General features: G+C 40.5%; 1 protein-coding gene across 5 annotated transcripts in view; it reads right to left on the reverse strand.

Annotated features, from left to right (window-relative positions):
- foxn3 (forkhead box N3) overlaps positions 1–22,720 on the reverse strand; it is a 324,415-nt gene that overhangs the window by 96,805 nt on the left and 204,890 nt on the right. For all 5 annotated transcript variants that reach the window (XM_078406929.1, XM_078406932.1, XM_078406927.1 and 2 more), the window contains exon 4: positions 10,314–10,375. In XM_078406929.1, coding sequence (XP_078263055.1) covers positions 10,314–10,375 — 62 coding nt within the window. The remainder of the gene's footprint in view (positions 1–10,313; positions 10,376–22,720) is intronic.

Raw genomic sequence — 22,720 nt, forward strand, 5'->3', positions numbered from 1 at the left:
AGCATTTTGTGTCTATTTTCAGCTAACCAGTCCAGCTATGGTGCTCACTTAAACAGTGAACAAAAGCTCTGCACCTTATTTCACTGGGATTCAGTACACCTCCTATACTTCGTATTACATGCAGTCTTTAATTATTTTGATAGATGGTTTGGCCAGGAAAAATTCCAAACAATACGCCTGAGAATAATTACCTAGTAACTAACTTATTGTTGATGTTGCCATGTTATTCACAGGTATCACCAATTGTGTCTCTGGATGACTCACTATTCCATAAAGTAGAACCTCTTATGGATGTGCTTCAAAGACTCTGTTGTGTTAGACTTTCAACAGGTGCAACAGATTCCTTTGAGCTTCGAATCTCATTGTGATTGATAGCACTTTCTAAAACAAGTAATATTTCTACAGCGTCAGCAACAAAAACATTAGCACAAGCAATTCCCTTCTCGTCAGCACACAGAGAAAATTAATGCTTACTCTTTTCAGACGAGTGGTTTATATATTTTCCATCAACAGGGATGGCATTGCTGAAATAATTTAAGTTTAGTTTAGAGATACAGCACGGAAACAGGCCCTTCAGCCCATGGAGTCTGCACTGACCAGCGATCCCCACACATTAACACCACTCAACACACAAGGGACAATATTACATTTATACCAAGCCATTTTTCTTACAAACCAGTACGTCTTTGGAGCGTGGGAGGAGACTGAAGATCTCGGAGAAAACCTACGCAGGTCACAGGGAGAACGTACAAACTCCATACAGACAGCACCCGTAGTCAGGATCGAACCCAGGTCTCTGGTGCTGTAAGGCAGTAGCTCTACCACTGCGACACCGCCCACAATATAGAAAGAGATTCGACTGTTGGAATAGTGCAGGAATAAAAATGAAAATCCTCAGTTCCTTCAAATGCAACCCTTCAGTATTTTATTTTACATTTTGCTGTTTTGCATGGAATAGATTTTATTTTGACCAAGAACCAAAGAAATACTAGTTAGGACAATAGACATTTGTAAACTGGATAGCCACAAGTGTTGAATAGGCAACCTGATCAACTAGTCAACTCCTGTTCCATGGTTATGCCATAGTGTGTAACACACCTGGAGTATTGTGTGCAATTTTGGTCTCTGAATTTGAGGAAGGACATTATTGCTATTGAGGGAGTGCAAAAAAAAAACACAGGTTCACCAGATTAACTTCCAGGATGGCGGGATTGACAGATGATGAAAGAATGGATCGACTGGGCTTATATTCACTGGAATTTAGAAGGATGAGTGGGGATCTTGTAGAAACATATAAAATTCTGAAAGGATTGGGCAGGCTAGATGCAGGGAAAATGTTCCCGATGTTGAGGGAGTACAGAACCAGGGGTCACAGTTTAAGAATAAGGGGTAGGCCATGAGGAAAAACATTTTCACCCAGAGAGTTGTGAATCTGTGGAATTCTCTGCCACAGAAGGCAGTGCAGGCCAATTCACTGGATGTTTTCAAGGGAGAGTTAGATTTAGCTCTTAGGGTTAAAGAATCAAGGGATATAGGGAAAAAGCAGGAACAGGGTACTGATTTTAGATGATCAGCCATGATTGTATTAAATGGCGGTGCTGGCTCGAAGGGCCGAATGGCCTACTCCTGCACCTATTTTTCTACGTTTCTAACTGGGTGAGACAGGGTATGATTTTCAGAAGTGTTAGCTGCAGATGAAATTCACACAGGAATTGGCTCCACTGCCATTAACAAACTGACTCGAGGTCAGCAAGTAAGCCTTTTTCATATCTCAAAGCCAGCCACAGAAATTATATTTCACATGCATACGTTTCAATATTGTGCTCCGCACAAAACAAATTCCTGTATTTGAGTATTAAATCTCAGCAAAGTTTAAAACTGCGTAAAAACAATCTTGGATGTTGGACTGAGAACCCAAATTCCTTTTCCAAGGGATGTCAAAGATTGCATGGCACTATAAGTAAGGAACACTCCTGAGATGCCCAGACCAATATCTGGTCATTATCTTACTGCCACTAATTGGTGAACAATCCAATGTGTAGAATATCAGCAGAATATCTCAAGAAATTATGATAGCGTTGCAGAATAAACTATTCAAGAACAAAAACAATTTTGCATGCACATCAAGATATCTCAAGACCAACAAAATATTTAATGAAGTGCATTTCTGAATTCAGAAAAAGCCTGAAAATCCTATTGAATTTCTTATTGCTTGAGTGTGCGCTTAGTATTTGAGCCCTTTGACAGAAATGAACAAAGTATCCGAGTTAATCCTGCCAATACCTTTCATGAGAAATGACAGTAAGATAGGTAACACAAATTTTATTAATTGAATTTCTCACATTTTAAATTCCTAACATGTGGAATGATCGTGTTTTATGCCTTTCTGAACTGTGAAGTGCAATGAAACAATTTTTGCGATTAGATAGTCAAAGCAGTGCAGTGGTGCAGGTTTGTTCTGATCAATATCTTTTACAGCAACGCTTCTATTATTTCACCTACTTTCCTTATCTGACACCCTTGCCTCCTTTTCACCTCTAGCTTTTGTCACTATCTTCACCTATCTGTCAATGACCCCCCTCACCCCCACGTGTATCATTTGCCAGGGTTTGCCCCACTTCCACCTCTCTTTTGCAGCTTTTTTTCTTCTCCCCACTCCATCAGTCAGCAGGTGGTCCTGACCTGAAACATCATCTGTCCATCCCCTCTACAGATGCCACCTGACCTGCTGAGTTCCTTCAGCACTTTGTTTTTTCGTTCAAGAGACCAGAAACCGGCAGTCTCGTGTCTCCATCTCAATCTATTATCCATTTTATTCCAATGCCGATGCAATATTTTTTCTTTATATTTTTAGAATACTGTGCTGATATATTCAACTCCTAACTTTTTCCTCATGTGTCTTTCAAACACCATTTCTGTCAATACGTTTGGTTCCAAATTATAATGTATTTATACACAGAACCGAATCCTCCACTGACCTAAAGATCTAGCCATTAAGCAAACAATTCTCTACATTAAGTAAGACACAAAGTGCTGGAGTAACTCAGCAGGTCAGGCAGCATCTCTGGATAACATGGATAGGTGATGTTGTGGGGTCGGGACCCAAAAATCTGCTCTAGTTCTAAAAATGCAACTTGCAAACCCAACAATTTTAAAGTAATAAAAATAGAAAATGCTGGTAATATTAAGCAGGCCAGGCTGCATCTGACAGAGTTAACATCCAAAGTTAACATTTCAGTACAAAGACCCTTCATCAGAACCGGTGCTGCCTGATCCGAATAATTCCAGCACTTTCTGTTTTCATATTAGATTTCCAGAGTCTGTAGTCTTGTTTTATTTTAACTATTTTACTTATGTTATTTTTGCTTCAAGCTATTATTATGTAGCGAAAGCCTGGAAAGGGTCTTGAAATCATCTTGTGGAAAACTCCAAACAGACCCTCCTCGATCTAGAAGATTCTATTAAAAGCTACTTTTTGTGGTGTTAGTTGTTAAGGCCTATTATTACTGGCTTCACCAGGTCGTTGTACCCCTGGGTACAATGACAATAAAGATATATTGTATTGTATTGTATTGTATTGTATTGTATTATTACTACCTCGCCTTTCTTTCTTCCTGGCCTATGTTTGCATAGCAAGCTTGCTTTGTTCCACGATTATTATCAGCTGTTGAATTAAGAAAGGTACCTACAGGAGGTAATACCCCTCAGAATTACACAGCTAAGGTTTGTTTTATATTAAAAAAACGGATGGTTCTCATTTAACCTCCACGATTGCAATTTCCACAGTACGAGGAATAATGGCTGTTATATAAAGTATGATAAACTTTTTGTTTGCTTATCATTTACATCAAAGTACACAAAACTGAACTGTACTGAACATTCTTACGTGCTGCTACTGGCTCACCAACTCAGATCGCACCCATCTGTCACCACGGCAACCAAATAAACTACAGTAAACTTTATCATGTTTTTAACTTACAGTAGGATTACATATAAGAATGGCTTTCTCCATGGGACGCTCCATGCACAGGCAGAACCGATTTAAATAAATTCTAAAAAAATACATAAATACTCTAATTTTGTGAAACTTGGCATTTAACATTCAGCTGGTTCAAATAAAATGAGGCTTCAAGAAAACAAAGACTGTACTATACACAACATTTCCTCTGACCTTCAACACTGGTACCTCTCAGGGTTGTGTGCTCAGTCCACATTATGGGTGGGAACCCTTCTTCACACAAAAGGTCCCGACTCAAAACTTTATATGTCCATTCCCCTCCAAATGCTGCCTGACCTGCTGAATTTGTGTTCTTTGTGTTTTGCGTTTTGCACTTTGTGTTTTGCACAAGATTCCAGCATCTACTGTTTCTCGTGTTTCATATGAAAGAAACATTTCCAGAGGCAATTTCACTCACAGCATGGATTTCATAACATCTCTTTACACAAGTTCTATGAAAAACTATGATTTATGTCTGGAAATTGGATTTGGCTGCATAAATTATAAATTATTGTTTCTGACTCTCAACATCAAAAACTTGAGCAACTCTTCGTGTTATGACTTACCCAAATTTCGGATGCACTTTGCTCATGAGATAATGTCAACAAAGTGATTGCTTCATTTTAATTAAGAGTCATGACTTACAATCTTTCAAAACAACAATAGAATGAGAAGCAAATTATACTAAAATGAACTAAATAGTTAATGCAAACTAACTGTGACTAGCAGGAGATAATTTTTATCCATAACAAGTCCTCTCTTGCTGGCAGGTAAAAATCAAGGCATCAATAAATGCTAATTGCAGTTAAGTGATCCCTCGAGCTGTGAATCTGATGGCTACAGCTCAGGGTGCAATCTACTGCTCTAATGTTGGGGATGGTGCATGCCATTAGTGAACCAAAAATGCCTAAAATTCTAATTGCTGGAGTAAAATTTAAACTCCATCATGTAGATGACAGTGTTTGCAATTTAAAATGTTGTGATAAATAGGGTAAACATTTTGCAGCACATATACATGCCTGTACAGTTAAAATAAGGAAAATTATTAAGGACATCATTTTACACATTCTAGGTATTTTCCAATATATTTCATCTGACAAGCTTTCCCTCTCTCTCATATACAAGCACCATCTGCTTTGATCTGTTTTTTTCACACCTTACCCTTCCATACCTCTAGTTTCCCTCTCCCCTGACTCTAAGTCTGAAGAAAGGTCTCGATCCGAAACGTCACCCATTCTTTCTCTCCAGAGATGCTGCTGTCCCACTGAGTTATTCCAGCATCTTTGTGTATAGTTTTGTGGCTATGTTGGCCTGGGTGATGTCTTCAATGTACAATTAAATGTGAAACTCAAATATATATTTTTAAATCCTAAAAGATGTCGAGGGCGAATAAATGCAAAGACACTTTCAATCTTCCTCAATTTCATTTGCTCCATGGGTATCAACACCTTGCTAGAATGTAGTTCCACCTCAGTGATCATTATTCATATTTACTTCCATACTGAGACAAGGAGACTATTTGCACGCAGTGAGCAGCATGTTGTCTTTATTTCCGAACTCACATAACCAGCAAAATCCTGAATAAAGGGCAGTCCATGGCTACTGTACCAGGTACAATCAACTAGGTCATCCAAGATGGATCATCCTGGAATACATGACTCTGCCCCACAATCCGAAGGCTTCCAACCAACTGAGGAAGTCGTGGTCATTTTAATTAGTTCTTTTCTCCACAATACACCTTAATATTTGCACTCTGCAGCACTTATTTTGAAACTAATTTTCAAATTCCCAATGACATCATGATTGCGGTTCATTCCAACTGCTGTAAAATGAGATTATAATCCACAGAACAATTCAGAAATATAGTTCTTTCTGAACTATATTTACCCCCCCCTTAATCTTTGCACATCCCCAATCCTTTCCACTCGTCACTTTAATTTCATGTATCTTGTGTTTTTATTACTGTTGGCAGATCAATTTCCCTCCTGGGATAAATAAAGTTCTATCATATCGTATCGTATCATAAATATACTGCCGAGAATCACAAGAAGAAGAATTAGGGTGCTGCTTCAGAGTAACAATACATATAATTCATGAACCATTAGTTTTACAATGCTATTAAAAGACATTCTGGTTACAACAACAAGGTGGACATTTCTGAAGATTATTTGCAACATTCAGCCATCAATTCACAACAAATAATGTTCAAGAATCCAGTTGGCAGTAGCTATTTTGTAATATGATAATTCTCAACACTGGAGCTCTGCTAGGCTGCAACCTCAGCTCCTTGGTATATATACTCCCTGCACACTCTGAGCTGCCATCTTTGCTCTAACTCGATTTACAAGTTTGCAGGAGACGCCATTGGAATGAGCCAGGTCTCAAACAATAACAAGTACCGGAAGGAGATAGAGAGCCCAGTAACATGATGTCATGACAAAAGTCCCTCAATGTCACCAAAATATAAGAGCTAGTCATTGATTTCAGGAGACAGAGTGCAGTGCACACCCCAGTCTGCATCAATGGTGCTGCAGGGGAGAAAGTCTGGAGCTTCAAGTTCCAAGGTGTGAATATCACAAACCATTTGCCATGATCCAACCATATTGATGATATGATCAAGAAAGCACATCAACATCTCCACATCCTTAGAAGGAAATTTGCCAAATCACTCTTGCCAATTCCTACAGATGCACCAGCATTCCCCACTCCTCCTTCCCCACATTGACTCCATCTAGTCACTGCTTCGGGAAAGCAGCCAATATAATGAAGGACATCCTGGTCATACCCTCTTCTCCCGTGTCGGGCAGAAGATATAAAAGCTTGAAAGCAGATTCTTCCCCTCCATTTTCAAACGATTGAACGGACTACTCATAAACTCAGGATGTATTCCCGACCACCCCATCTACCTGATTGTGGCCCTTGCACTTTTTAATGCGCACTTTCTCTGTAGGTGTAACATTATAGTCCGCACTCTGCTTCCTTTCTCTTTTGCACTACATTGTTGATTGTATTCATGTATCATATGACTGCCCTGGAAAGCATGCAAAACAAACTTTTTCACTGCACCTCAGTACACATGATAATAATAAATCAATACATATACTAAATGACACCATAAATACTTCCTAACTCCCTTGTGATTATCAGCAATCCACCTTGATGACCAACTGATCATGGTCGCCAAAATTCTTTTCAATAAATTATAAGCACCAATAATCAATAATCAATAATCACATCAACTGATTATGTCCAGATAGCACATCTTAGGCTTTTTATTCATCTGGAAGGAGCAGAAATTTGAGAAGTGCAAGAGGTTTGTCTACTAACCCAATAAGATAACAAGACAAACTGAAATAGTGTGGAACCTGGTCTCCTTTACTAGATTCAGATTGGAGAAAAAAAAAAAGTGACATTACCAAGAAATCAATATTGGTAGGGAGGTAATCCAAAACATAATCTAAGTCCACCATGAGAGCTGGGAATCTAAAATGTTAAATAATTAGATGGACCGGCAGACAGATAGATAAAATAAATAAGATATATGTGCTAAATGGAATAATGGTGAATTAGACATGTCAGATTGTCAATATGTTGCAAAGGAAGAAAATCTGCCTTCTTGGCTTGATCATTCTGTGACTTCAGATCCACATTAATGTTGTTGATTCTTAACAGTCACCTGAGTTGGTTTAACCAGGTTTGAATTAAAATGCTTAAAGATTAATGAAACAAGATAAACCATCAGGAAACAGAATAGGCATATTTGAATTTTCTGTTCAGTTTGGGATGGTGTAAAAACTGGTATGCCGAAGAGATTGGTGCAGGGATTCAACCGTTGCAAATTTATTTAAATTATCGGGATGAAGGCACCCAAGAATTGTTTGTCAAATTTGCTGCTGACATGCTGATTGATAGAAATGCAAGTCATGAAGTGGACATAATCAAAAAATCATAAGTGATAGGAGTAGAATGAGGCCAATCGGCCCATCGTCTACTCCGCCATTCAATCATAGCTGATCTATCTCTCTCTCCTAACCCCATTCTCCTGCCTTCTCCCAATAACCTCAGATACCTGTACTAATCAAGAATCTATCTATCTCTGCCTTCAATATATCCACTGACTTTGCCTCCACAGCCTTCTGTGGCAAATAATTCCACAGATTCATCACCCTCTGACTAAAGAAATTCCTCCTCATCTCCTTCCCAAAAGAACGTCCTTTAATTCTGAGGCTAAGACCTGTAGTCCTAGACTCTATCACTTGTGGAAACATCCACTCTATCCAAGCCTATGTGAATAATGAATGGACGAATATCTGGCTAAAGGATAATAATGTGAAGTTTTACATTTAGGCATGAAAATTGAAAAAACATTATCTAAATGGCAGAAGGCAGAGTCTGAGAAACAGATGGACATGGATGTTCTAGTACACGTGGAAAGCTAATGTGTAGCACTGCAGTTAATTAGAAAATGTAAATCATTATCATTCATTGCTCGGGGAATTAGAAAAATGTAGGGAGATTATCATTCAGATGTAAAGCACACTCGTGAGGCCAGATCTGGAGTATTGTGTGCACAAGTGTCTACCTTATTAAGGAAGGATGTTAACGCATTGGAAGTAGTGCTGAGAAAATGCACTATCCTCATAACTGGAGGAGGCAGGTTGACTTTATGAGGGAAGATTACACAGGCGAGGTTTGTATCTGCTGAGTATAACAGAATATAGACAGCTCAATTGAAACAAAGAGCAATCTGAGGTGGACAGGCTGGATATGGAACAGATGACTACTCTTGTGGGAGAATTGGGTATAAGTGATAACAGTTTAAGAATAGGGAATACCTATTTAAGACAGAGATAGTGATTGGAAGGTCATGAAAGCAGTGAATATATTTAAGAGTCAAAGGTTACCAAGAGTGGGAGGTAGTGAACGTTCAGCTTTGATCTTATTTAACAGCAGGACTGGCCACTGGGCCAAATGTCCCCAAACCTGTTCAGAATTTGCAGGTGTTGACAAAGTCTCATCTTTGGAGTGATGCTGGTCAAAACACCCTACCAATAGCATAGTAGGAATACTGTGGGTGCTCCAGTTTTCTCCCACACTCCAAAGATGTACAGATTTGTAGGTCAATTGGCTTCTGTAAATTGTCCCTAGTGGGTAGAATAGACCTAGTATATGGATGATCGCAGGTTGGAGCGGACTTGGTGGGCCGAAGGGCCTGTTTCCATGTTGTATCTCTAAACTAAACCAAACTAATGCATGGAATATAAGGTTGTTAGGGCTGTTAGTAACCCGGTGACAACATTTGCCCAAGGAGGATGGTGAAAAAAGAGTCAAACCATAGAAATGTAATGAATCTTAAGGGAGCTGCGTGGGTTTTCTCCGAGATCTTCGGTTTCCTCCCACACTCCAAAGACGTACAGGTATGTAGGTTAATTGGCTGGGTAAATGTAAAAAATTGTCCCTAGTGGGTGTAGGATAGTGTTAATGTACGGGGATCACTGGGCGGCACGGACTTGGAGGGCCGAAAAGGCCTGTTTCCGGCTGTATATATATGATGATGATGATGATGAGATCTTAACTGACCAAGAAGAGGGAAACTGATGGCAAAATAGGCAGCTATATTGCAGATTTAACACATAAGTGTGAATTGATAGATTTTGCAAGGCAAAATGAAATGAAGATCAAGCACGTGTTTTTTATATTCTGTACGATTTCGCAATTTGGATAAAATTCATCACAAAGGTGTTATTTTCTGATGCTCATTCAGTGAAATATTTCTCTGTCCAGGAACATGCAGGGATCATCTATCTTAATAAGTTTGAATGAGTTTTTGTTTGGAAATCGTAGACTTTCAGTCCACAAACTATTTTGTTGAATCTTGAGCAGTTAATACACTGTGAGAAAGCTTCAACCTTGGCCAGCCTGTAATCAGAATTTCAGAATGCAAAACTTAAAAGATCACGATTGTTTGAATTGAGCAGACTCCGTCTTGTCAAGCCATGCATATACAAGCCTCCGAGCTATGGTCTAATCCTTATAGTCATGTAAACCAGAGACTGCAAATTGGGCTTTAACAGGTCACTATCATGCACTTTTCCAATAAGTATTTCCCTCAGACTTGAGTTTGTTCCACACTTAATTTCACTTTACTTGCTCAATCTTAGTGGATTAGAGCACAAAACTAATACAGAATTCAATCATTTTATGATCCAAGTTCCAACACTGCAGAGATGCATATGACCATAAATTAATTCCATAAACATTGCCAGATATAAAAATCACCAAATTACAGTGTCAAAAGTCTTGGAGGGCTCCTTACCTTGAAGGGCTCCATTCTTCTTGAAGAAAGCACTCCCTGGCCAAAGGGGTGGACTTGATGTGCTAAAAAGAATAAAAATACATTGTTTAACAAACACTTTTTAGACCCAAGTCAGTATAAAACAGCTTAAACAAAACAAGGTAAAAACCCAAATAGCTTACAAGCCTTTTAGAATTTCATTGCACCAAAACAGAACATTAATTGTTACAATAATGGTTCTTCTGTTTGCTTCTCAAATTCTTAACGAAAAGTGTTAATCCAACATCCAGAAGACCAACTAATAACAGAGGAAAATCCGGAGAGGAATCTTTAATAAAGTGTTCACAACATCTTCCACAACATCAACTGTAACTAACAACAGAAAAATACAAACAGCTCACATCGAACCCAGGAGACAAAAGAGTAAAGGAAACAGTAGACAACAGCAACAGGGAGGCAGCAACCTGGAAACCTTGCTCAACATTTGGATTCAAAGTAAATAACTTGACATTAGTTATAATCAACTAGAGAACATACCCCCACCACTTTAAAGACGACTTATTTTTATGTGGCTAGCTCACAAATCGGTTGTCAAAGTCATTCTTGAAAACAAGCAAGCCAACTTATTTGATCGCATATTTAGCTACAATCCAAAGACAATTTCTTCGAGGAAGTAATGCTACGTAACTTCTCATATAGGCGTTTGAAAAGTCAAAAGCAGAGGCTAAAATAAAAGCAGAAAATGCTGGAACTATCCAGAAAGTCTGGCAGCATCTATGAAGAGAGAAACAGAGTCAATATTTCTAGTAAAACTGAACAGCCAAAAAGGAAGGCTACCATAAAATCTAAATCTTTTGTTTCCTCTCCTCGCTGAGTCCTGTGAAGCCTATAGTAAAACCAAATTGATAGCCAGCTGGTAGATTGGTTATGTTTACGTATGACCTATCATGAATCCTGAAAAGGCTCAATAGGTTGTCATGATCCAACTGATGTGGAGCTGTCTGTGGAGGCCATACACAAAAGCAAGCATCTCTATGTCATATCCTCTAAAGATGCTGGACGCAATGAATAGAAAAATACCCCACCTCTTAGTGTACTAGTTCAAAACAATATTGCTCCAAGTTGTCTCCAAGTTCAATGTTATAGACACCAAAACACTGCAGCTAAATAAGTGCCCTATCTTATTTATTTGAGATCAACCCAACAAAACAGCAATGCTGTACGTAAAGGTGGACCGACACTTATCTGAAGTGTTTCACCGTCTATATCTTTCATTTCCCTTTCATCTGACTCTCAATCTGAAGAAGGGTCTTGGTCCGAAATATCACCTATTCCTATTCTCCAAAGATGCTGCCTGACCCGCTGAGTGACTCCAACTTTCTGTGGCTATCTTCGGTTTAAAAAGCAACTGCAGTTCATTCCTGCACACTTATCTGAAGTAGATGTTTTCATCCACACTGACAGAGGTCACCCTGCCCAATCAAAATACAGATGCTTTTTCTCATGTCCATCCAGCAGTACCACGGATCCTTACGTTGGCAGGAACAATAGCACAGGCTTGCAATAGCAATGTGCTGCAAGCAAATGAGAGAACTAAAAAACTAAGTAGATCTAGAGCAAAAAACTGATTCAGCAAATCGAGTAGCATCTGTGGGGGTGGGGGCATAGAAAGGAAAAATCGATGTTTCGGGTTGCGATCCTAATGGTATGGCACTTTATTTGTCACTTGTACTGAGGTACAGTGAAATTAATTTATGTATACAGTTCAGTACAAGTATCACTATATATAAGCATTTAGATACATCTTAGATAAGCATCTGAGATACAGTACAAGTGTATAACAGTAGTACACTGAGACATATACAGAGTCAGCAGATTGGCGCCATTTTCAAGTCCCAGTTGTTGTAAGTGTAGGTCCTTCTGCAGTTGTACAGGGCCCTAGTGAGACCGCACCTTGGGTGTGCAGTTTTGGTCTTCAAATTTGAGGAAGGATATTCTTGCTATTGAGGGCGTGCAGCGTAGGTTTACTAGGTTAATTCCCGGAATGGTGGGACTGTCATATGTTGAAAGACTGGAGCGGCTAGGCTTGTATACACTGGAATTTAGAAGGATGAGAGGGGATCTTATCGAAACATATAAGATTATTAAGGGGTTGGACATGTTAGGGGCAGGAAACATGTTCCCAATGTTGGGGGAGTCCAGAACCAGGGGCCACAGTTTAAGAATAAGGGGTAGGCCATTTAGAACGGAGATGAGAAAAAACTTTTTCAGTCAGAGAGTTGTAAATCTGTGGAATTCACTGCCTCAGAAGGCAGTGGAGGCCAATTCTCTGAATGCATTCAAGAGAGAGCTAGATAGAGCTCTTAAGGATAGCGGAGTCAGGGGGTATGGGGAGAAGGCAGGAACGGGGTACTGATTGAGAATGATCAGCCATGATCACATTGAATGGTGGTGCTGGCTCGAAGGGCTGAATGGCCTACTCCTGCACCTATTGTCTAAGACTAAGCAGCTCTCAACTCCACACAGATCAGGCCCTGCACTACTTGGTCACTCTAGCTTCCCTGGATATTGCAAAAGATATAAAGGTATAACAAACAATCAGAAGACTGCAGCTGGAAGTATTTATTAGGGGCCATTTCTGCTCAAGTAAATCTTGGATTTATGCAATCTGTGTGATCCAGAATGTGCTGACTTTAGTGCAACTTGGCTTCCTGTCACAGGCTGTCACGGTTTTTCAGATGTGGAGACACAGCAGTATACTGCCCGAGGTCTATTCATCGCTGCAGCCTCACTATGCCTCTCTGAAACACCTCCATTAGCTTAGGGTCACCTCTTCACATCAGCTCCAGGTAAACGCAAGTGGGCAGGCAGCAGAGGCAGTAACTCCAGGCAATAGACTTGGATTCAGCACGATTGGTTCCAATATTCTTCTTAACATCAATGAGCCTGATGCCTCTGTCTCTAATGAGAATTTAAGGGAGAAGATCAATATTTGCAGTTAAGAGCATGCATGAGAAGGAAAGATATAAATAATAAGGGCATAAATCTGTTTGGCTGAGATTTCCATTTTTCTCCAAGCAATCATGTCAGAAGCCATGCGATAAATGTAGTTTGTTTGAGATTACAAGCACTGAACATCATCGAAGGAAAAGAAACAGCTTCAATTAGAAATAAGATCAATCGTAGTCCAAATGATCCCTGGAACTTGCTCTGCCATGCGATGATATCATGGTTGATTGAATCTTGGCCTCAACACCAGTTTTTCCTGCTCTCTCCATATGCCTTGGCCCCCTTGTTGTTCAAATATCTATCATATATATTCCTGTTGCAAATATATTCAATGATTTAATCGTCACAGCTCTCTGGGGTAATGAGGAAATTCCACCTCATCCTTTACTTAAATGGGCAACTATTGAATTGAATTGAATTGAATTGAATTCATTTTATTAGCCAAGTATGTGTACATACAAAAAGAAGGGTCTCGACCCGAAACGACACCCATTCCTTCTCTCCTGAGATGCTGCCTGACCCGCTGAGTTCCTCCAGCATTTTGGGTCCACCTTCAATTTGAACCAGCATCTGCAGTTATTTTCCTGTACATACAAGGAATTTGCCTTGGTGCTTTGCTCGCAAGTAACAACACAACATACAGTAAACAATTAAGAATAAAACATAAAAACATTAAGAATAAAACATTATTTGTTATGGAAGTATGATCTCTGTATCAAAGTACCCTGACAGGAGAGACATCCTCTCAGCATCTACCTTGTCATAGACACAAAATGCTGGAGTAACTCAGCGGGTCAGGCAGAATCACTGGAGAAGCTCTGGACTTAGGGTCTCAACCTCAAAACGTCACCTATTCCTTCTCTCCAGAGATGCTGCCTAACCCGCTAAGTTACTCCAGCATTTTGTGTCTATCTTCGGTGTAAACCCGCATCAGCAGTTCCTTCTTACACATCTACCTTGTCAAGTCCCCCCCCAAGGAATTTTGTGTGTTTCAGTAAGATAACAATTGGGAGCAAACAGAAAAAAGAAATAGTCTGTGCAATAAAACTTTGGTGTAGATCAACATATTTACAGTTTCAGGGCAACATTGCTGTACCATTTTGCTACACTTCAGAAATAAGGCCAGAAAAATGATAGCAGGAACTAGTCAGATGAAAAGTACACTATTAGCAGTCTAAGCCGACCAAACTAGAGGGAGCACCAACGTTATAAGAGATCATGAAAAATATTTAAAAGATATAGAGGTTAATTTCAACATACACTTCCAGGGCAATATACAAAATGGTACTGCAAGCAAGACACCTGAAATTTTACACTTTAACACGTGTCGAAATAGCAGATTTTTTCTGAATCTTAAAATAATGGCTATTACATTAGTTTCCTCAGCTACACGCAGCTTTGAGCTACCAGAGATGGGCATTATCTTCATTCATTGAAGCGGTAGTTTACTTGTGGAAGCTAGATGATTTGGCATGGACTCATACTGAGTGCTCAGGGACAGAGAAATGACAAGCTTCGTGCTATTAGTTGGAATGAAGTTCTCATACTGGGAATAAGTCAAATCCATAGAATGCTCATCGCTGTGCATGAGAGATATTCAAATAGAAGGCCCCTCAGGAAAATTACAATTGACAGAAACATATCTATCAAACAAAGACATTCTGGAAAACGTACAACATACTGAATAAACGCACATAACCAGAAACCATTATTTAAAAAATATATAAAAGGCTGATACAAAAACCCTTCGGGCTTCAAAACCTTTCCTGTCCATTGCAATCAGTGCTCTAAATTAACCTGATCATAAATGTTCCATGAAGCTGGGAGTAAGGTCAAAAACGCAACCTAATTCTGCAGTTCTCAGGCTAAAGGTGAAATGCACTCATAAAATAGCAAATTACTTTTTTATCATGCTTCATGTTACTGTGCCCCTTAACTAAATGGGCTTGCTTATGGTTGAGTTAAGTACGGGGAGGTACAGGTACAATGAAAATATTGCTTGCAACAACATCACAGGCACAGATCCAAGCAGCACACAAAAGCAGCAGAGACAAGAGACAATTGTCATGTGCACTGAAACTGAACAATGAAATTATACATAAATTCTTCAAGAGAGTAAAAGAAAAAGGATATGCAAAAAACACAATTAGAAGTGTAAGAGGCTGTCTGTGATGTCCTGTCCTGAGGTATGTTTAGGGATGTGTGGGTGAGTTTAAGAAAGTAATGGTTGCAGAAAGTACCGGTTCCTGAACCTAGTGGTGCGTGACTTCAGGCTTCTGTACATCCTGCCCCACGGTAGAGCAAGAGGTGGACATGACCCAGATGGTGGGCATCCTTAATGATAGATGTCACCTCTTGTTCTACCGATAGATGTCGATCCTTTTCATGGATGGGAGGGCTATGCGTGTGATGGACCAAGCTGAGTTCACCACTCTGCAGCCTCTTGTATTGAAGTAACAGGCAAGCGGGACCAACAGAATAATATTTTTCATTGAAACAGTACTGAAAAAAAGAGGTTGAATTGGCTTGATAGATATTGCGCCAAAAGTTTTAAGAACCAATTGTAGAAAATACATTTTTGACATGTTTTTTTTTGCTTAGAGTCATTGAGTCGTACAGCGTGGAAACAGGCCCTATGGCCCAACTTGCCCACGCTGAACAACATGCCTCATCTACACTAGTCCCACATGCCTGCTCATGGCCCATATCTCTCTAAACTTATCCTATCCATGTACCTTTTCAATGTCTCTTAAATGTTATGTTAGTACCTGCCTCAACTACCTCCTCTAGCAGTTTGTTCCATATACCCACCACCCTTTGTGTAGAAGAGTTACCTCCTCAGGTACCTATTAAATCTTTCCCCCCCCTCACCTTAAATCTATGTCCTCCGGTTCACGATACCCGTACTCTGGGAAAAAGACTGTGCTCAGGGAACACAAAATGCTGAAACTTGTATATTGCGAATCTCAATGCTATTTAAGAAATTCAATTTGCCTTTCATAAAGGTTTGTAGCAACATTCCATGGTGCCTGTTTAGTCTCGAAACCAATTGATGGCTGTTTGCGTTGCCTTGTCAGTTCAATCTGGCTGCAAGATAATCACGAGAGTCACATTAGTTCAGAGGTAAAGTAACAAGATTCCCTAAATTTAATAATTGAACCTTTTCAAATATAATTCACAAACAAAAATATATTTTGAAAATTCTGTATTATAGGTTATGATCTCGTATCTTGCATCTTGCAAGATGACTAGGCACCTAAATAAAGAGCGCTGCAACCTTGACTTTTCAGGTATGTTGACTGTACATGGGTTTTCTGGAGAGAATACAGTTAACAAAAACGAGCCATTACATGGGTAAGGTGTTAAAACCAACCCCCATCGGTCCACTTATGTGAATGTAAACGATCTTACAACATGATTTTGAACAAGAGTAAGCTATCTGTATCAGTATTGCTCTGTGAGATACTCGAGGGTAACTAGCAAGGTAAACTAACAAAGTATTTTATCTAAACATCAAGTGAGAATGTATTCCTGCAGTGTGTCTACTACACAGGTAAACTGCTCATCCAATGCTCACAAAAGGGGCAGAAACTATTTATATATAAATTCTTAGAAAATAAATATAAATACTATAACATCGTAAAAAGGGCGGCACGGTAGCACAGCGGTAGAGTTGCTGCTTTACAGCGAATGCAGCGCCGGAGACTCAGGTTCGATCCTGACTACGGGTGCTGCACTGTAAGGAGTTTGTACGTTCTCCCGGTGACCTGCGTGGGTTTTCTCCGAGATCTTCGGTTTCCTCCCACACTCCAAAGACGTACAGGTATGTAGGTTAATTGGCTGGGTAAATGTAAAAAATTGTCCCTAGTGGGTGTAGGATAGTGTTAATGTACGGGGATCGCTGGGCGGCACGGACTTGGTGGGCCGAAAAGGCCTGTTTCCGGCTGTATATAAACATAGCACAAAAAGTAAGGAAATTTGTGTTTGGTAGATTATTTCTTTGTTGTAACAATGCTTCTTGGCAATAAATCTTATACCGTTGGAAAGCCTGTTTATTTCCCTTTTAAATGGTGCCACATTTGTAAGGAACATGCATTTGTGGGATGAGCAGCAGAGCTGAGTATGTGGGTTGCGCCCATGAAAAATCTGCCAAATCTTCTCTGCCAATGCCAAACAGCTTAATCTGCCATTGACTCTTGTTCGGTGTTGTTTGGTGGATTGGATGATTGAAGTCTGAAGAAACAAGACATATTGGCAATTTAACAATTTATTCATTTAATAAACAGGAGCCTCAGTAGCGTGTGGAAGAACCATACACAGCCACAACAGCCTGGCACCTCCTCCTCATGCTGGTCACCAGCCTGGTCACACACTGTTGTGGGATGGCATCCCATTCTTCAACCAGCATTTGTCGCAAGTCAGCCAACGTGGTTGTGTTGGTCACTCTGGCACGAACAGCACGCCCAAGCTGATCCCACAAGTGTTCAATGGGGTTGAGGTCAGGACTGCTGGCAGGCCATTCCATCCTCTCCACTCCCAAATTCTGGAGGTAGTCTCTGAGAAACCCTGCTCTGTGGGGGCGAGCATTGTCATCTTGGAGGATAGAGTTCGGTCCCAGACTGTGGAGATATGGGATTGCCACTGGTTGCAGAATCTCATCTCGATACCTCTCTGCATTGAGATTGCCTCCAATGATGACAAGCCTCGTTTTTCCAGTGAGGGAGATGCCGCCCCACAACATCACACTGCCTCCACCAAAAGATGTTACTCTATCGGTGCAGCAATCAGCATAGCGTTCTCCGCGTCTTCTCCACACTTTGACCCTATGATCCAACTGCCGTAGGCAGAATCTGGACTCATCGCTGAACATAACGTTCCTCCACATGTTCAGGTTCCAGTGCACGTGTTGCCGACACCAGCGCAAACGGGCCTGATGGTGAAGGGCAGTCATGGCAGGCCTCCTGGCAACCCTATGAGACCGGAGATCGGCTGCGTGCAGTCTGTTCCGAATTGTCTGGGCAGAGAGCCGTCGGCCATATCGTTCTGCAAACCTTGACTGCAAATCTGTAGAAGACAGCCTACGGTTCCTAAGTGCTGACAGGATGAGGAAACGGTCTTCTTCGGGTGTCGTCTTCTTGGGACGCCCACTTCGCGGCTTGTCTCTGACATCCCCCATTATATGGAACGGCCTTCACTTTGGAGATGGTACTAGGGCTCACTCCAAATAATACCGCAACTTGGTTTTGCGGAACACCAGCTTGAAGTTGCCCTATCCAGATCAGTCAAACGTGGCATGCCGATTCTTGGAGCAGACACCTACTGACCACTGTAGCAGGGCCCATGCTCACAGATGCTGCCAATCAGGTGCCAATCAGGCACCTGATTGTCAGCACCTGGGGGTACCAGAAGCTCAAAACAAGCGTCAATAGCAACAGCAGAATAAGCTGTTTGGCATTGGCAGAGAAGATTTGGCAATTTTTTCATGCGCGCAACCCATATACTCAGCTCTGCTGCTCATCCCACAAATGCATGTTCCTTACAAATGTGGCACCATTTAAAAGGGAAATAAACAGGCTTTCCAACGGTATAAGATTTATTGCCAAGAAGCATTGTTACAACAAAGAAATAATCTACCAAACACAAATTTCCTTACTTTTTGTGCTATGTTTATATGATATGACAGGATATGATAAAACTTGGATTTAATATTCAGTTAGTTCAAATAAAATTTGTCTTCACGTAAAAAGACCACTGCACACAACATTTTCACTGACTCTCAACACTGGTACCTCTCAGGGCTGCGTGATCAGCCGACGTTACAGGTTAGAACCTTTCTTGAGACAAAAGGCCCCGACCCAAAATCAGAGTCTGTAGAAGAGTCCCGACCCAAACGTCACATGTCCATTCCCTTCCAGAGGCTGCCTGACCCGCTGAATTCCTCTAGCACTTTGTGTTTTGCTCAAAATTCCAGCATCTACTGTTTCTCGTGTTTCCATATAGAGTCAAAGAGTGATACAGAGTGGAATCGGCCCAACTTGCCCACACCGGCCAACATGTCCCAGCTACACAAGTCCCACCTGTCTGCGCTTGGTCCATATCCTTCCATACCTGTCCTATCCATTGGGCGGCTGCGGTGGCGCAGCGGTAAAGTTGTTGCCTTACAGCGCTTGCAGCGCCGGAGACCCGGGTTTGATCCCGCCTACGGGTGCTGTCTGTACTCGTTTGTACGTTCTCCCCGTGACCGCTTGGGTTTTCTCTGAGATCTTCGGTTTCCTCCCACACTCCAAAGACGTACAGGTATGCAGGTAAATTGGCTTGGTGCATGTGTAAATTGTCCTTAGTGTCTGCAGGATAGTGTTGGTGTATGGGGATCGCTGGTCGGTGCAAACTCGGTGGGCCGAAGGGCCTGTTTCTGCACTGTATCTCTAAACTAAACCTGTCTAACTGTTTCTTAAACGTTGGGATAGTCCCAGCTTCAACTACCTCATCTAGCTGCTTGTTCCACACACCCACCACCCTTTGTTTGAAAAAATTATTGCTCAAATTCCTATTAAATCTCTTCCCCTTCACATTGAACCTATGTCCTGTGGTCCTCGATTCCCCTACTCTCGGAATGTGACTCTGTACATCTACCTAATCTATTCCTCTCATGATTTTGTAATACGAGTAATGTGAATGATAATATGAATGAGCTTCACTTATGGCATGGATTTCATAAAATTTCTTCATACAACAGGTTGTATGAAAAGCCATAATTAATGCCTGAAAATTTGACCTATTTTGCCATTACGGCAGAAATCATTAAAAAAATTGCAATGATTTGAAGTTTTTGCAACCATTTTCTCTTGAAATCTTAAAACTTGAACAATTCTACCTGCTGTGATTTAACCAAACATAGGGTGCACTTTGCTCATGAGAAAATGTCAACAAAGTGATTGCTTCATTTTAATTAAGAGCAATCGATCGTAAAGTCATGACTTACAATCTTACTCTCCAATCAACTTCATTGAAACAGATTTGCCTAAAAATATGATTTCACCCTTATTTGGTGCACAAAACAAATGCTGCTTTACCACTACTGCCAATCAGCTGACATACATAAATGAAAGAAAAGCACAATTAAAAAAAAAATCTTAAATTCAAGTTGTTTTCACTCTGATCTTTTCATTAAAATCACACCTGTGTGGTCCTTTACAGCAGATGCCTGCAGAGCTTGCAATCTTTGGTGCAGGGAATCATGGGAAGCAGGTCACCTCCATCAAAAACAGCACAGAAGACTGCCATGGAGGTGAGGGAATTTCCTGGGAGCAGGAAGCATCTTCAGTGTTTGTGGCCATACCATCTATTGTGATAATCCCCATCCCTTCTCCCCATGTCTCTTCCCCCCCCTCCCCCAGCTCCCCACTTGACTCCCACTTATTTCTCTCCTGCGCCCCCACCCCCCTCCCGGCTTCTTTCTTCCCACTGGCTTCACAATCCGCAACTTGTCACACACCTTCTGCTGTTATCTCTGGCCTTTGTTCCAACCAACTACCTAACAAAAAAACCCTATAATTGACCTGCCACGCTTTGTCATGCCTCCCTTTTTCCAGCATTCTTCTCCCCCTTTACAATCAGTATGAAGAAAGGTCCCGACCCAAAACGTCACCGGTCCATGTTCTCCAGAGATGCTGCCTGACCAGCTGAGTTACTCCAGCATTTTTCTGTCCTTTTGTGTATCAACCAGCATCTGCAGTTCATTGGAAAATCTGCAAAAACTATGATAAAGGCCGGAACATATAATTAATTAGATTTCAATGAAATTGCAACATAGTGGACAGAGTAGCCTTCTTTTAATGCTGTATGTTCCTGCAGTTTGAATATTATTTCTATTTTTTGTCATTTTAAAGATAAATACATTGGGCAGAAGCTACAATGTAATGGACAAATGAATGTTTTTGAAAAAACAGTATTAGTTAATGTAAAAATATGTTGTCTACTCATATGAAAGAGGATTTTCTAAATTTCTGATTCTCAGTATCAAGCTCTTTAACAAAATGATTCTGATTAAAGCAACTGTCTCATTGAATCAGACAACTGTGATTTTGACCTGGTGGATTGATGCCATTAATGGCACAAAGAAGTCAGAAAATTTAATCATGCAAAGCCCTCAATCTCCATTTCCAGTCAGGATCATTATTAACCGCCAAACGAAGTAAAATCGGAACACAGCAAACTGTGATACCATATGAATTATTAAGGTAAAATGGAAATATAATTGTGTACCCTTTTAGCTACATGGAATTTTTTGCATACAGTGCAATTTGACAAGCTGTTAAATAATTATTGCAAATTGCTTGATTCAGTCTTTTCAATTTAGGCACTTGAAGTTTATAAAAAAGCGACTGACGTTTCAAACATGGGGTAGAACGTTAAACATAGCTTTCAATAAGTTCCTAATGGGTAAATGACTGTATCACGACAATTTTAGATTTGTACAGCAGTCACCCATTTGTCGAGTGCATAATTACTTATGGCATGAGCCCTTAGGAAATCATTTTGATTGCTACAATTGAATTTGCTTGATGTCTTATTCATTTTCTGATTTGACTCGGAGCACAACACAAAATTCACACCAATGCTGGCAGAAATAACTTTCATAAAAATATCGTAAATTATAAAAAATGAGGGAACAAAAAAAAGATCATGAACCCTTCCTGAAAGCATCAGTAGTTCCAAAAAAAGTATGGTGTGGCCTCCACAGAGGGATTTGTTTCTGGAGTTCTATTCTGCTTGAATTAAATGTTGCAAACAGACACCATGTTCATATTTTGTGAACCAAGTTTTATTTTGCAGTTTCCCTGTTCCAAACGCAGCTGGTACAAAGTCTGTTTGCTATTATTTCTGATCAAGTTAAATAAAGTTAAAAGAACACAAAGGGGTGTATGGAACAAGCTGCCAGAGGAGGTAGTTGTGGCAATGGCCATCCCAACATTCCAAACAGTTCTCGACCCGAAACGTCACCCATTCATTCTCTCCAGAGATGCTGCCTGACCCGCTGAGTTACTCCAGCATTTTGTGTCTACATTCCAAACAGTTAGACAGGTACATGGATCAGACAGGTTTGGAGGAATATGGGCCAAACGCAGGCAGGTGGGACAAGTGGAGCAGGGTGTGGGCAAGTTGGGCCGAAGGGCCTGTTTCCACACTGTATTACTCTATGACTCCAACAAGTAGGCCTTGTTCTTCTATATAATGCATCACTTGGAGGATTTTCTAAATATATAAGCATACTCCAAAATATTAAGATTAATATTAAAACCGGTCAGGATTAACATAACGCCAGGTAAATTACATATTAATGCGCAGTGGTGAAATGACTGTGTACAAAGTTGCATAGGCATGCATATGCTGAGAAGGTGCACAAGTCAATAATTGAG

This window comes from Rhinoraja longicauda, chromosome 10 (genome assembly GCF_053455715.1).
Source record: "Rhinoraja longicauda isolate Sanriku21f chromosome 10, sRhiLon1.1, whole genome shotgun sequence".
NCBI classification, from domain to species: Eukaryota; Metazoa; Chordata; class Chondrichthyes; order Rajiformes; family Arhynchobatidae; genus Rhinoraja; species Rhinoraja longicauda.